The sequence below is a fragment of the Carlito syrichta genome, unplaced genomic scaffold, assembly GCF_000164805.1.
Source record: "Carlito syrichta isolate Samal-C Ts95f unplaced genomic scaffold, Tarsius_syrichta-2.0.1 Scaffold303284, whole genome shotgun sequence".
NCBI lineage: Eukaryota > Metazoa > Chordata > Mammalia > Primates > Tarsiidae > Carlito > Carlito syrichta.
This window is the reverse complement of record NW_007247380.1, coordinates 52,961-68,473: the sequence shown is the minus strand read 5'-3', so window position 1 is coordinate 68,473 and position 15,513 is coordinate 52,961. Positions and strand designations below refer to the sequence as shown.

The 15,513-nt window shown below is 38.1% G+C and overlaps 1 protein-coding gene across 2 annotated transcripts in view; it reads left to right on the top strand.

The window, feature by feature from the left end:
* The window catches only part of SLC2A2 (solute carrier family 2 member 2), a 28,538-nt gene extending 14,614 nt beyond the window's left edge, over positions 1 to 13,924 (top strand). The window contains exons 4-11 of one of the 2 annotated variants that reach the window (XM_008058295.2): positions 962 to 1,086; positions 3,736 to 3,851; positions 4,802 to 4,964; positions 5,878 to 6,065; positions 8,185 to 8,289; positions 11,845 to 11,946; positions 13,022 to 13,225; positions 13,305 to 13,924. In XM_008058295.2, the coding sequence (XP_008056486.2) occupies positions 962 to 1,086; positions 3,736 to 3,851; positions 4,802 to 4,964; positions 5,878 to 6,065; positions 8,185 to 8,289; positions 11,845 to 11,946; positions 13,022 to 13,225; positions 13,305 to 13,505 (1,204 nt within the window). In that variant the 3' untranslated portion in view covers positions 13,506 to 13,924. The remainder of the gene's footprint in view (positions 1 to 961; positions 1,087 to 3,735; positions 3,852 to 4,801; positions 4,965 to 5,877; positions 6,066 to 8,184; positions 8,290 to 11,844; positions 11,947 to 13,021; positions 13,226 to 13,304) is intronic. The other variant, XM_008058296.1, reaches the window with a different exon arrangement.
* Positions 13,925 to 15,513: the final 1,589 nt, after the last annotated feature.

Below are 15,513 nucleotides of genomic sequence, written 5' to 3'. Positions count from 1 at the left end.
ACTCAGTCTATTAATGGCTGTTGGGCAACCATTGCAATATGAGTTTATATAGTTTTACTCTCCAGAAAAAAAAAATCTGTTTGGTGTTAAAATGCTTGCTTGGGAAAATCCCACCTTTCAAAGTTTGAAACATTGAAATAGAATATAACCAGGAGTTTACATTTGTGGCATTTTCACACCTGTCCACTCAGATTCTTTTATTGGCCTTATCATTTTCTGCTTAACTTTGACAAAGGTTTTGTGTCCCTCACTTTCCCATTAAATAGAAATAAGAGAAATAAATATCTCAAACGTTGTCAAGTTTTATATGACTAGGTTTAAAAATGAAGTTTTTGTTGCTATTGTCAGCTTTATTATGTATTTTACATTGGCTGATATTAATTTACAGATTCTGAAAAGATGCTGGCATGTGATATTAAAATAAGATAATACAATTCTCTATGATAAACTTAAAGGAAGAGTATGTTTTAATTTGCTTCCAAATAATTTATACAAAGGAAAATTTGACTTTGAAAGTTCCTTTCCTAACTACATCAACTAAAAATCTTTCCATTGAAAGATTAAAAAAAGAAAGAAACAAATTGTAGGTTACAACTACATAAATGAATTTAGCTATTTCTAGACAACTATTCTTGTAGAAAACTTAGCTAACTCTTTGAAAAAAATCTTAAATAAAACTAATCATCACTGTGACTGAATTATTTCTATCAAAATATGGTAATCAGATGGATGCAACCCAGGTTCTCACATCATATAAATATTGCTTATGTTAATACTGCTAATACTTTATTTAGTCTATAAACGAGTTGGATTAGCAATCTTGGTTCAAAATTCTTGATCTAGATTTTTCAGCAAAATTAAAATAATGACTCCTAGGTAAAAATCCTAACATGCTCCGAAAGCAAATACTTTTATCAAGTTTTGGTGCTGGATTTATAATCCTTGTTTTTTAAAATTTCAGAACAAAAGCCATGTTGTTGGCAAACAGTCTCTCATTAATTGGAGCTCTCTTGATGGGCTTTTCAAAAATGGGACCATCTCATATACTTATAATTGCAGGAAGAGGTATATCAGGACTCTACTGCGGTAAGTGACACTGAAACACACACACACACACACACACACAACACACACACATTTGTTTGAAAATAACTCTAAAGGCAGATGTGGCAACATGCAAGGATATTTTTGAATCTAGGATGACATCACAGAGGAAAAAGTGACGGCATAAAGTTGAGGTCCTGAGTCAGGGGGATTTGGGACCAGTAAGTAGGAATTATGATGCTATCTAGTTTCTTGTCCACTGTGATGACATCATTTTTAGTTGTATGACCTCTGACATATTATTTAACTGACTCAGTTTCTTCATCTATTAAATGAAGTAGGTGATAATATCTACTTTATAGGGTGATTGTGAGAATGCATGTAACATGTTCAGCATAGAATCTGACATACAGTGAGCTGCAATAAATGCTAACTGTTGTTATTACTTTTGTGGTATAACAGACAATGGAAGACTGCTACACCTGGACCCAAACTCTGTCCTTAGGGCCTACCTGGCTACTATGTCTCCATTTCTCATATTTGGCAAGACCTTGACACCCTGAAACTACCTTTTAGACCACCACATTCCCTAGCCCTGTCTGATTCTGGACATGGCTAGGGGAAGTGGTGGTATTCATGGGGAGAGAGAATCAGATAAAAACAGTTGACAGAGCAGTTCAGAATGGAAGAAAGATGCTCCTCCTGTAAACTTTATTCTGAATAGTGGGACTCACTAGTTCTTAGAGACAGCCTCACAAACTTTCAGAGACAACTAATTATTGTAGGTCTGAACAAAGAGGAGATCATTCAATCTCTAAAACAAATGACCAAATCGTTGTAACTTCTGCCGATGAAGTCCTGATTCTGATGGTGCTAGGCTGAAGTTTTAACTCATTTCCATAATTTGTAGTTGCCTTTCAAGGCACAAATATCCACTGGGGGTGGAGAAACAGTGATAAGAACGGGCACAGAATTTGCATATAAAGTATTTTTAACGCTTTTACATCCAGAAAAGGCTCCAGTGTCTTTAATGATCCGTTGAAGCCAAAGTCCAAAATACCCACAAGTTAATACATAATTAAATCTCTGTTCATTATTTTCAGTTTTAATACAAATAACTGAAGGTTAGGGTAGTTTTATCAAGGTCAAGAGTCAACTGCACACATGGAAAGAGTTTTGGATTCAGAGTGAATCAATTCTGGCACTGTCTCTGCATGGCCTTAAGTATTAAATCTGAGCCTTAGTTTCTTTTTTCCATAAAATGCAGTTAATAACACTATGAAGGAGTTCCAAATTGTGATTATTTCTTCTTTTCTCTCCATTTAAAAAAATACAGTATGAAAAAAATAAAATATTTTTGGTAAAATTAAAAACAAATTCTATAAACACATCATGAAACAACCTATAACCAGAATAGCCAAATAACTGTACTCTCCAACTATCTTCTAAAATTATGTCTGGCTCTATTCTGAGCATTAAAGTTGCTAAAAAGTATAGAAAATATAATTTGACTTCAGGTTTGTGTGACTTCAGATCTATGAGCTTATCTACATTATTCTGTTCACCTGTAATATTCAGCAGAACTATAGAAGTCATATGACCCATGTAAATATTTGTTTGAGATATTAAGAAAATTTTGAAGCTTTAAAAAATATGTATTGAAAACAGTTGCCAAAAACATCTTTTACACAAAGACCATTCATTTCTCTCTTTTTTTCATTGTAGGCACATCTATACTTTTAAAAACAAACAAAAAAGTGGAACAACCCAAATATCTAACAGTAGCAAGACCATTCATTTCAATTTGATAGACAGACAATCTCTAAGAGGAAGCCTCTGACAAACTTTATCTTTAAGTCATTGAGAAAATAATGCTGAATGCAGGCTTAACTGTTGATAGTTTCTGACCTTTTTATGCAATCAGCAAGTGGATGGACATTCAACTATTTCTAACATGACTGATTAATATGTATTTAAGAAGCCTTCAGAAGGCAGAATGACCTGGTGCTTTTTCTTTTCTTTTGTATTTCTTTGAGCACCAAAAGTCTTTCTTGAAATAAAATCTTTTCTAAAGTCTAATATTTGGGTATAATAAAGCTGGGTTGCTCTGGTTGGACTAATTGGGGGAGCAGTCCATGACATCTTTAACCTCTTCCCTCTCTCTGTACCCCCCTCATTACAACCTTAAGGGTGATTTTGAGGACCCTCTACATTGTGGAAATTCAGATAGGACATGTAATTCTCATGCTAATGCTCTATTGTACCATGGTCTCATCTCATCGTTTCTCATCTCTATCAAGAAGTTGATCCAGACATGTTCTAATTTCCCTTAATCCCATGAGGTTAGATTAAGGATATTATTAAAACACTGTTCAGTTTCTTTTCTGAAGACAATTTAAGATATGAACTAAAATTACCATGAATTTTTAAACTAAGAAAATGTGATGAAGAATTGCCAAGTATATGACTAATTATTTCTTGCTATTCATACTTCCAACTACGACTACATGTGGGGTTATATCAACAAACGTCCCTTGCATAAATTATGTCTATGCCTAGGGACAAGAGCTCTTCCTTCCAATGAACTCAGGAAGGGACTTTCAGCCAGCATATTCACAGTACTTTAGCCAAGTTATTACTATTGAGGTGGTCCTGGCTGCACGTTAACGTTCATGTTCATGTTTCATGCAGGGCTAATTTCAGGCCTGGTTCCAATGTACATTGGTGAAATTGCTCCAACCTCTCTCAGGGGTGCTCTTGGCACTCTTCACCAGCTGGCCCTTGTCACAGGCATTCTGATTAGTCAGGTAAAACTCCCACGCCCTACTGCACCAACCTACCAACCCTACTGCACTTCTGCTGTTGCATCCCCCGCTGTACTTCTCTACGTCAGCCCCTCTCCCACCCCGACTGTTCACTCTCACTGGAGACTGGCACAGAGGAAAAAGACAGCTCCGCCAGTAGTCGTGGAAGGGGTGTAGAGACACAGGCTCTTTAGCCCAGAGGTGAACTATCAGCACTCCTCACATTCCCCCTTGGAGTTGGTGGTAGGAATAGCACCGGAGGGGACCTGGTAAGCCAAGGTTCAAATTCTAGAGCTAGTCTAGAATTATTCTATTTAGATTCCAAGAAATAGGACATCAAGTTTTTGAATGTCTGAGTTTCCTTTGTTTTGAACACTTTACCTGGGATCATGATGCATAAGTGGTAATCACAGGAGCTCTTCTTGAGCTGGGTCTATCCTTCCCTTCTGCCCTGTGGTCTCAGAGGGAGTCCTTGGACCCCATGCCTGTGACAGTCCAGAAGGTAGTCTGTAAAAAAAGCTAGTGCTCATCAGAGTAATTTTTCCATCTATGGAACCCCACTGTATTTAAGTTCTGGGTAATCTAAGAAGGAATTTTCAAGGAAAGGTCCAAAGCTATGTATGATTTTAATACAGAATTATTGTATCTGGTTGCCTGGGGACTACAGCCACGTGTTGGTTTGAAGATCAAAAATTTTTTTAAGCTTGATTGATTCCCATCCTAAATATCCAACTGAAGTTAATGAAAATAAACCTAGGTGAATTCTTTGTAAAAGAAATAATCCCAAATTTAGTTAAGGTGAGAAACAGTAGTAATAGTTGTCATCTTGTGCTTATTGGGACCAAAGTTGTCAGGTATTGTGATTAAATAGCCAATGTACCTTTCAGCAAATCTTTGTAGAAAGCAGACCCAAAATGTTGTGAAGCTGACATGCTTCCTCCCTTCATTCTCAGATTGTTGGCCTTGACTTTATCCTGGGCAGTTATGATCTGTGGCATATCCTGCTTGGTCTGTCTGCTGTGCCAGCCACCCTCCAATCTCTGCTACTCGTCTTCTGTCCAGAAAGTCCCAGATACCTTTACATCAAGTTAGATGAGGAAGTCAAAGCAAAGAAAAGTAAGTCTGAGGGCGGTGTTCATCCTTCCTATTGTTTTGGCATTACCACCTAATACAAAACAAAACAGGGTGCATGAATGGTTGCATGTGAAATCAGTATCAGAGCTTTCCAAATGAAGTCAGTGATTAAATGCAGGGTGACTGTGCAAGATCACTTTAATTTGACTGGTGTATGCCGTTTTGTACCCATACACATTTACTTGAGCCCAAACCAGAAATTCAGAGGCAAGGTACTAGACTCAGCCAGAAACTTCTTTTAAAAAGAGATCATTAACAATAATGTATTGTGTATATATATATTTATATTTTTAATTTTAATTTCATTTTAGATTTGGGGTACACGTGCATGTTTGTTGCCTGGGTTAATGCACACTGGTAAGGATCAGGCTTCTAGTGTACCCATTACCCAGTTGTACACAATAAGTAATTTTTCAATCCTCACCCCCCTTTGACCCTCCTTCCTCCACTTTTGGCAGCCCAGGGCCTATTGGTTCCATCTTTCTGTCCATGTGTACTCATTGTTTAGCTCTCACTTATAAGTGAGAACATGTGGTGTTTGGTCTTCTGTTTCTGAATTAATTCACTTAGGATAATGGCCTCTAGCTCCATTCACGTTGTCGCAAAGGACATGATTTCATTCTTTTTGATGGCTACAGAGTATTCCATAGTGTATAGATGCCACATTTTCTTTATCCACTCAACTGTTGATGGTCACTTAGTCAACCAGAGGTTTCTAAAAGATCCTTCGAACTGTGATAATGAGGATTATAGCTTTCTTTGTCATGAGATGCTATTTTTTTTAAATCAAAGAGCAGGATGTAATTTGACAACAACAAAATTCCAACACCCGTGCTAAATGAATTTATTTTTGTTTTGGTCTGAGTTGTTTCAACCTGATCATTTTGGGGGACAGGCTTGAAAAGACTCAGAGGATATGATGATGTCACCAAAGACATTAATGAAATGAGAAAAGAAAGGGAAGAAGCATCGAGTGAGCAGAAAGTCTCCATAATTCAGCTCTTCACTAATTCCAACTACCGGCAGCCTATTCTAGTGGCCCTGATGCTGCACATGGCTCAGCAGTTTTCTGGGATCAACGGGGTAAGTTTAAGAATACCCCTAAAGTGAATTATGATAGGGAGGGCAAGAGGTATACGTTTAGTTAGCTAGAAGGCATTTTTAAATGTTGACATCACATCTTACTACAACAAATATAGTTTAAGTGAGCATTCATTTTCTTTGTTTTGCTTCAACAGCTTTCTAAAGGTAGTTTACAATTTTTAAAAATGACGACATTGGTATTAAGACAAAGGCAAAAAATAAATACAAGGAGAAAAAAGAAGACAAATTGTACCCCTCTCTTCAAAAAACAACAACTACTACAAAATTGCAAGGGTCTTCTGGAGCTGAGTATCAAATTTAGGATTTCTGATAGCCTGGGCAAAAAGGAGTCCATGGTTCCCTTTATCTATTTAAACGAAGGGTACCAGATAGCCAAGTGCAAAAAGCAGTTTCCTGCCATCCAAGAAACTTTCACTCCATTTGAGGAGACAGCACACAAAATATACAACAGAGTGAACTGGCATGATATTGATAAGTGAAAGTGGCAGATAAGACGTGGTTGAGAAACCTACTGAGTATTAAACTAGCTGGCCTTTGAAAGGAAAACTCCACATCAGGCAGACTAAAATGGTTTTGCTGTCAGTAAGAGGAAAAAATGAAGCATTTGTTAAGAAACTAAGGAAAGAAAATCACTCATCCTCTTTTTGTTGTTAAAAATGTAACTTGGGCTTCTGCTATTGCAAGCCAATCCCAGATCCACAAAGGCCATCTTTGGGGTGACTGATGGATGGGCAGACAATTGGAGAAGGCAGCCAATTCCCATCGGTTGAAGCCAAATGAGACCTCAACCTCCCTCCACAAACTCTGCTGTGGCCCCTGTCTTCATTTAAGAGTTCACTGATGTTCATTCTTACTAATACTCTGTATAAGTTTCGGGCTTAGAAGCCAAAATTGGTATCCCCTGCTTCTGCTTTCATATATCCAAAGCACAATACTTAATCTCTCTGAACCTCACTGCTTCAGCTTCCATGCCTGACTTAAAGAAGCATCCAGGAAAGGTTGAGCCTGTAAACAACCGGATGGTGTGCAGCCTGTAAACAATGGGACAGTGTGCTGTATGCCCCTACTCATGGTCTGCAGGAAGAGATGCCAGCAGCAGGACACGTTAGGTTGGGAAGGAGTGACAGAGGATGACCACAGAATGACCTAAAAGACTACTATAAATATGTAAACATAACTACATCGAAAAAGGCTATCTGGGAGGTTGTGAAACAGATTTCTCCATCTCTACTGAAACTAGTGAAAAATGTTGCATTAAATGCATTAGCAGCCAGAACTCTCATACATGCTAGTGAGGCTGTAAAAATGTCATTACTTCTTTAATAAACTGCTTGGCAATATCTGTTAAAGCTGAGCATACGCATACACTGTGGCCCAGTAATTCTATTCCTAGGAATAAATGTGTATGTACGTCACCAAAAGGACTGCACTAGAATGTTCTTAGCAGTACTATTCATAATCACCCTAAATGGCAGCTACCTCCTAATCAATAGCAGAATGAATACACTGTGGTATATTAATACAAGAAAGTGCTGTCTATGAATACACACAATAAGGATGATTTTCACAAAGGTGATGTTGATCAAAAGAAACCAGACACAAAATGACACACATTATGTGATTACATTTGCATTAAGTACAAGGGTAGACAAAATTTATATCCAATGTCAGAGGGCAGAAGAGCAGTTTCCTCAGCACAAATGATAAAGGGACCTATGCAAAGTTTCTGGAGGCTAGAGATGATTTATTTCTTGATATGGGTGCTGTTTTCACAGGTTTGTTCAGTTTATGAAAATTAATTGAGCTTATGATATGTGTACTTTAGTATATAAGTTACACTTTAACAAAAAGTTTAAATTTGTTTAAATAAAGATGCAGCAGTAGAGTTTTGAGCTAAATATAAAGAGAACCTTTAAGCAATCGGAAGCTTTAAACACCGAAGAAAAGCGGTGAGTTTTCCTTCTAGGAGAACTTTAGAAAACTCTAGAGACCATAGTTCCATAAAAATAGCTAAAAATAAGCAACCTAAAATATTTCTTACTTTAAAGACATCAGTGCCAGACTTCTTGATTAAGGTTAACCTGTTTTTATTTTGCAGATCTTTTACTACTCAACCAGCATTTTTCAGACAGCCGGTATCAGCCAACCTGTTTATGCAACTATTGGAGTTGGTGTTATCAATACGGTTTTCACTGCTGTCTCTGTAAGTCAATATCCTAGATAAATACTTTGTTCCTTGGTCCAGAAGTAGTGTAAAAAACTTGTGATCTAAGAGCGGTCAAAGACTATGTTAGCCACACACTCTAGGTGTGTAGAACCAAGTGGTTCATGGGAAGAGTCCTGTTTGAAGCCAACTATTGCATTGAGATTAGTCCTGAGAAGGTGGATCATTGACTCTCTTTGTTGCTGAGATGCCATTTATTCTCTCATTTGTGAATTAATAACTCCCATGGGGGCACAGAGGACCTCCTCTTTGTGCAAACCCCTGGGTTCCTTCTTTTCTCTGTATTTATCCTGTCCTCCCACGGTTGAAGTTCTTTTTATATCTTGATATCTTAAAACATACTTTAAAAAATTAAACAAAGTCCTCTGTACTGACATGTAAGCCCCTAAGCCAAGTTAAATAGACTCAGCCAATTCCTATGATGTCAGACCACTTGGCAAAATTTCCAGGTAGCTCAAAAGGTTATGGCTTCTGGTGACACGCAGGAGTAGTGTGCTATCAGGAGAGGATGGGTTACAAGTGGTGTAGAACCAGACATGTTACTGGGGGCTTTTTTCTTTTGTTTTTTTCAACAAAAGGGAGGTCATATACTCTCCTTAAAAGCAAATAACTATGTAAGAACTGATTCAACTATAATAGCATAATAATCTAAGAAATAAAGTAAACAAATAACAACAAAGACAAAAACTTCCCAACTAATGTAATTTACCTGAAAATGAGAGTAATTGGGCTTATTTTTTTATCTTTGAATACAGGATGTTCAAAAAGCTTATGCTTTCCAATTTAGGTCACAATATTTTACTCAATATGTTTTAGTCACTTGTTTTTTATTCTCTGCAAATGGACTCTTAACTATTACCTAAGAGTGATCAATAAACTGCACCCTGGCTACCTAGAGCAAAAGGCAGGTTTGTTCACACCACATTAAACAGTGCTGGACCTTGGAAAAAGCAGGTAAAACAGATAACAAGGGAATAACAGTGGTTCTGTAGACATGCCTTTAGAGATAAGGCCTGTTCAAACCAAAAGGCCTCTGTAAATCAATCAAGGTCTGTTCCTGAAATTTAGTCAAAGGACTAGTTGCCCTTTTGTCTCCTGGAGTCATTTTTACAAATCTTAAACATATTTTTTATAATATAGAGGTTATTATTAAAACTTTTTATGTTTAATAGGATTTTCTATGTAAAGCATCAAGTTGTCAAGAATGAGTAGCCAAAGTCCAAGGAAACTTCTGCAGAATTTTATTCTTGCAACCTGTCCCAAACTCCACTGATGTAAGAGGAACTGTTTTATTTAAGATTGTGTCATAATTATTTTTGAATATGCCTTCTTAGAGTTAATCCTTTTATTCTGTGCAAGTTTTGAACAATCTAGTGACATAATTTTAAAAATCAGTTCTAATCATTTATTAAGCCTCCAGGAGTACAGGTCACATTTTAAATTTTTAATTATACTTCTTTTTTAAAAGTTGTTTTAAAGTTCAAAAAGTACAAAAAGGATAGTACTTTAGTAACCCATTTTCTCCAAAATTAACCAGTGTTACCAAATTCTGTGTGTCTTTCCACATAAAAATAAGCAAATAGGAATATGCACTGAATATATTACTGTTTACCAACTTGGAAGACGCATTCATTAATTTTTTTCTGAATGAGTGTTTGGGAAAAGAGAGACTTTTCCAACTCCACACTGAATCATGTGCCATATTTTCTTTCATATGAATGGACTGGTAAAAGACCACAATCTTGAAAGCAACAAATAAAACAGAACTGTGAAGGGATCTGGGAGGCAGAATGATGCTGGGAGAGAACCAGTGGCTACCAGACTCCAGGGTTTGAGTGAGGCACACAGTCTGGGGCAAAGATGAGGGTGATGGTTCAAGAGACATCTCCAGGTACTGCCCATGTCAAATCTCTTGTCACACCCTTCCTGGACTTCAGGAGAGACTCTGACTCAACTTCCAACACATGCAGTCTTAGAGTTTATTATCCAATTAATAACAATTTTTTTTAGAAACAGAATAAACAGATATAGTAGAAAAACTTATCTCTGAATAAATTCTTCTATTTTCTTGATAGCTTGGTCAAGCCAGTTTTGAATGTCATAATTAAAGAGTGAAGACAGAGAAATTTTATGAACTTCAGAAAAATGTGTTTTTCCTACTTCCTTCTCAACAATTAAATGTGTGCCCTTGTCTTATCATCCTATCTAAAGTGATCTGAAACTCTGATATGAATGTGTCTCTGAGATGAAAGAGTAGGTGAAAGTAAATATTTCTCAGGTATGTTCAGAGCCAGAGCTCACTGTTAGATTGCCAATGATTTACTGATAAGATTGATGAGCTAGCCAACTTATTCACCAAGGTGAGAAATTATGGCAGGTAGCTTTGTGAAGTGGGGAGGGAAATGACTCATCAGTTGTGGCAGTATTCCAGGGATCAGGCAAGGGTGTATTTGACGCATTCTCAACTCTCATCTTAGCTAACTGTAAATCTTAACCTCTAATACAAGGGTCCACAGAATTAAGGAACCAATGGCAAATCTCCTCAAATGGGGTAAGATAGAATTGTAATTCCTTGTTTCAAAATCTTATGTTTTTGAACAAATAATTTGCTCCTAGTACCACGTACATTTAAGAATACCAGAAAAATGCAGACCTGACTATTTTGGTATAATGATCGATTTCTGTATGCTGCGAAAGGTGAGTGGTTGTAAGAGGACTATATTAAACAGTGAGAAAATTGAATAAAAATCGTTGACACCTGAACAATTATACTGTTTCAGATGTCAGTAGTGCTCAAACCGTTGTAATTATAATTTAGGATGATTTTCAGAAAAGATATATTTAAATGTAGAACCTTCACATTCTAAATTACAGGAAATCAGGCTGGGTACGGTGGCTCAAGCCTGTAATCCCAGCACTTTGAGAGGCCAAGGCGAGAGGATTGCCTGAGCTCAGGGGTTCAAGACCAGCCTAGGCAACTTGGTGAGACCTCGTCTCTACAATAAATCAAAAAATTAGCCGGTCTTGGTGGCGCAGGCCTGTGGTTCCAGTTACTTGGAAGGTGGAGGCAGAAGGATTGCCTGAGCCCAGCAGGTCAGTGCTGCGGTGGCTGTGAACATGTCACTGCACACTCCAGCTGGGCAACAGAGTGAGACTCTGACTCAAAAAAAAAAAAAAATTACAGGAAATCTATTTAGAGAGATTCAAGACATATGGTCTCTGAATATTGTACACAAGTGACACTCCTGGAATAGTGACAGTGTTATGGTTTTATCCCTAGAGTGGTTCTATCTCTATTCCAATCAATGTGACTAAATTAAGCAGGTATTTGTTTATTACCCCTGTTCACTGAGACTAACTCAGCTACCAGGGGATAGAATCACCCCCTACCTCAGCCTCATACTGGTAAAATGGAATAATAGAATTGCTGCCCACTCTCTGTATAAATTAAAATGACAGTAAAAATGATTTATATGAAAGCTCAATATTTTGTGATTCATAAAACTGAGGTGATATTCTGTAAAATGTTCCCAGGTGTTCCTTGTGGAGAAGGCAGGGCGGCGCTCCCTGTTTCTGATTGGAATGAGCGGGATGTTTGTCTGCGCCATCTTCATGTCAGTTGGACTCGTGCTGCTGGTAAGTTTGGTGCCTGCTCTGAGATTTTGGGTTACCAGTTTTGGTTATCACATGACAGCACCTCTGTACTCCAGGTTAAAATACTTTGCATGTCAAAAATATTTAGGATTTACTTATGAAATAAAGTCAGAGAGACGGCATAAAATACAAAAGAGAACTACAAAGCAAAGGGGAACTAGTTTCTTGGGCTTAAAGACTAAATATCAGCATGTAAATGGTGCTTGTTATCTAGGGAGGCTGTGTAGCACATGGTTAGAGCATAGTGATACAGATTTTTCAGGTCAGCCTAGGCTTCAGGAGTGTCAGCTCAATGGGTTGGCCAGTTGAGCCCCAGAGAGGGTCAGCTCTAATGGGCTGGCAAGCCAAACCCTGAGAGTGTTACTGATTCGGTGGGCTGGCAAGCCTAGCTCCCAGAGTGTCTCAGCTTCAGCGACTTGCCTTCTTCCAGCAGCTCTCCTGGTTCAGCCAGCTCCATCAGCTGGCAAGTCAGCCTCCGGGGTGCATGGCTCTTTGGCTCTGACAATCTTCTGCGGCTCTTTGGCTCTGACAATCTTCTGCAGCTCTTCAGGTCGGAGTTCTTGTCTCATGCCCAGGAGGAATGAGGAACATGAACAGCTGGAAAGTGAGAAAGCAGGATTTATTGAGAGGACAGAAAAGCTCCCACAGCCCCAACTGGGTTCCAATGCTGACCCTGCCACTTGGCCTCTGTGTGACCTTGGGCATGTACTTGAACCCCTCCCAGCTCAACATCCCTGTCCATTATTTCCCAGGTAGTCATACATCTTGTCTAGCAAGCTTGTTATGAGCAGAGCAAAGGTCACTGGATCTTTGCCTTGCCACTTTCACAGAAATGTCCTAATCCAGAGGATTTCCTGCAGCCACAATCAAAAGAGTTAAGCGTGATGCACACTAGAATAGTTTGTCTCAGACCAGAGTAACGTGTACGTGATTGAACATAAGTATGTTAGAAAGAGAGCTATATCTACCTCTGGACTCAGTGAGAGGTTACTTAGCTAAAGGAAATAGCAGTCGATGATCTCAGCCCATTTTTGTTTTTGTTTTGTTTCTTCCTCAGGATAAGTTTGCTTGGATGAGCTACGTGAGCATGATAGCCATCTTCCTCTTTGTCAGTTTCTTTGAAATTGGGCCAGGGCCAATCCCCTGGTTCATGGTGGCTGAGTTTTTCAGCCAAGGACCACGTCCTGCTGCCTTGGCAATTGCTGCATTCAGCAACTGGACCTGCAATTTCATTATAGCTCTGTGTTTCCAGTACATTGCAGTAAGTGGCCTAATGCTGTGCAGATTCACTAAACAGAAGATTAGGTAAGACAGCTGCTAATTGTTTGTTCTCTATCCAGGACTTCTGCGGACCGTATGTGTTTTTCCTCTTTGCTGGAGTGGTCCTGGCCTTTACCCTGTTTACATTTTTCAAAGTTCCAGAAACCAAAGGAAAGTCTTTTGAGGAAATTGCTGCAGAATTCAAAAAGAAGAGTGGCTCAGCACAAGGGTCCAAAGCTGCTGTAGAAATGAAATTCCTTGGAGCAACAGAGGCTGTGTGAAGATAGCAAGCTTTTTGGCATAAACAGAGGCAATCAGGGAATTGTGACCTTGTGCTTTTAAATAACGATTCCTTGAGAATTTTACATCCACATCTTGAAGTATTATCTGATTTTTTAAAGAGCTTTTATGGGCTCTGATAAGAATTGTCATCAAACATCACCAAAGAAAGTATTTTTTAAAGCTGGAGAATATATTTTCTCTCACTTTAAAACTGAATATTAATCACAGCCTTACTGTCATTAAGTAAAGCAAAATGGCCCGCTCCTTTTGTGACACTAAAGGGCAAGTGCCTTACAATATTCCTGGCTCTGTTTTCTATAGCATTTCTCCCGAAATTGAAGAGGTTTCAATATCCTGTACTGTTGCTTTTTTAAATACACGACTAGAAACCTGAAGATACAACTGATATTTACATATTCGAGTATGATTCAGTTGGAATTTTCTTACCCACAGATCTTATACTAAAGGGGCTATAGCTAGTGGCAGTAAAATCCATGTTAAAATGACTATTCCATTTCTTCCACTCAGGCTTTTTCTGAAGTACTAGAATTTGTGTTTTGCTTTACATTTTATTTTTTCTGTATTTTCATATGGAATGGTTTATGGAGCATATTGAAATATGTTTATAGAGAAAAACTGTCATTTTTGGTAGGTCTACCAAAATCTTTCAGTACTCAGAAATATAACAAGAACAACCAACATTTAGTTACTTTGTTTGATGACCAAATGGTTTTAGCACGATTAAACACTAAAAAGCTTTCACCTGGTCATATAGTCGGCGTTATCAGTTAATATTAACACCTATTATAAAACTATGTTAAATCTTTGCTGGTTCAATCCTTAGAGTTATATTTTGTTTGCTTTTCAGTTTAGTACAGCCTGGTCCTCACATACACTCAATCATGAGTCAAGCATTTTGTATATTGCCTCAGACCCCTAAGTTAGACTATTGTAACTTAGGGAAATCTGAAGTAAAGAATTGCTCTGTTTGTTTAAAATATTTTCTGAATTATCATGTGTCAAAATAAGTTGGGAAGGCGGGGTTGGAGGGATCCTAAGGGTGGGATTCTGAAACTTTATGAATATTCAACTTCAGACATGCTCAAAGATCCTATTTATTTTTCCTGATCAAATTTACCAACAGAATGAAGTAGTGAAGATTTAAACAAAGAATCCCAAAGACCAACTTTAAGTTCTTATAGCTCTTTTGACCTACAAACCCCTGAAGTTCAGACTCTGGTGCGTTCTGCCTCCAAGAAATCTAAGCGCCTCACAGTTTCCCTTCCACAATGTTGTCCTTGTAGAGATACTTGCGAACTGAAAAGAAACACTAAAGGTAAACAAGAAGCTGAAAAAGCTTTAGAAGAAGACCAAAGAACTAGCTTGGCATGATAAAAACTCCTAGGTCTTCAGTGGTATATACCATAATAAATAATAAGGTTGGCACTAGTCAGATTTAATCCCAGGGAAATTAGATGTGAGTCTCAAACACTTAATTTTCCCAAGCACTATATCATTTTTATGGAAGTGTCTTCATAGTCTTATGTCCCTACAAATGTGATTTTTCTCATTGCTTTCTTGAAGTATGAAAATTGGACTTCTTGGTCTGACTACTCACCTGCTGCATCTACCCAGGAAAGAGGCTTATCTAGGTTCTTCCCCCCTACTTCCCCAATATGATCATACGATCAGCACGCCAGGCACACTAAGAGGCAGTGAGGCATTGTCCCCTTCCCTCACACTTCAAGGAGCTCACAGGCGAGTGGGGAGTACAGGGAGACCAGGATATTAGCGTTCCCATGTGTGTCGTTTGCCTTCCATAAACCTGGGTTTGGAGTCCTCTCTTGTAAGACAGACAAGGTAACACTATCGACCTCAGAATGTTGTGAGGAGTAACAAAGTGCTAAGCTTAGTCCCTGGTACAAAGAAGCTACTCAGAAAGTGTCACCTAGAATTAGTATTCAGAGAAATACTCTTAATATAAAGCTTATCATATGTAAGATGATT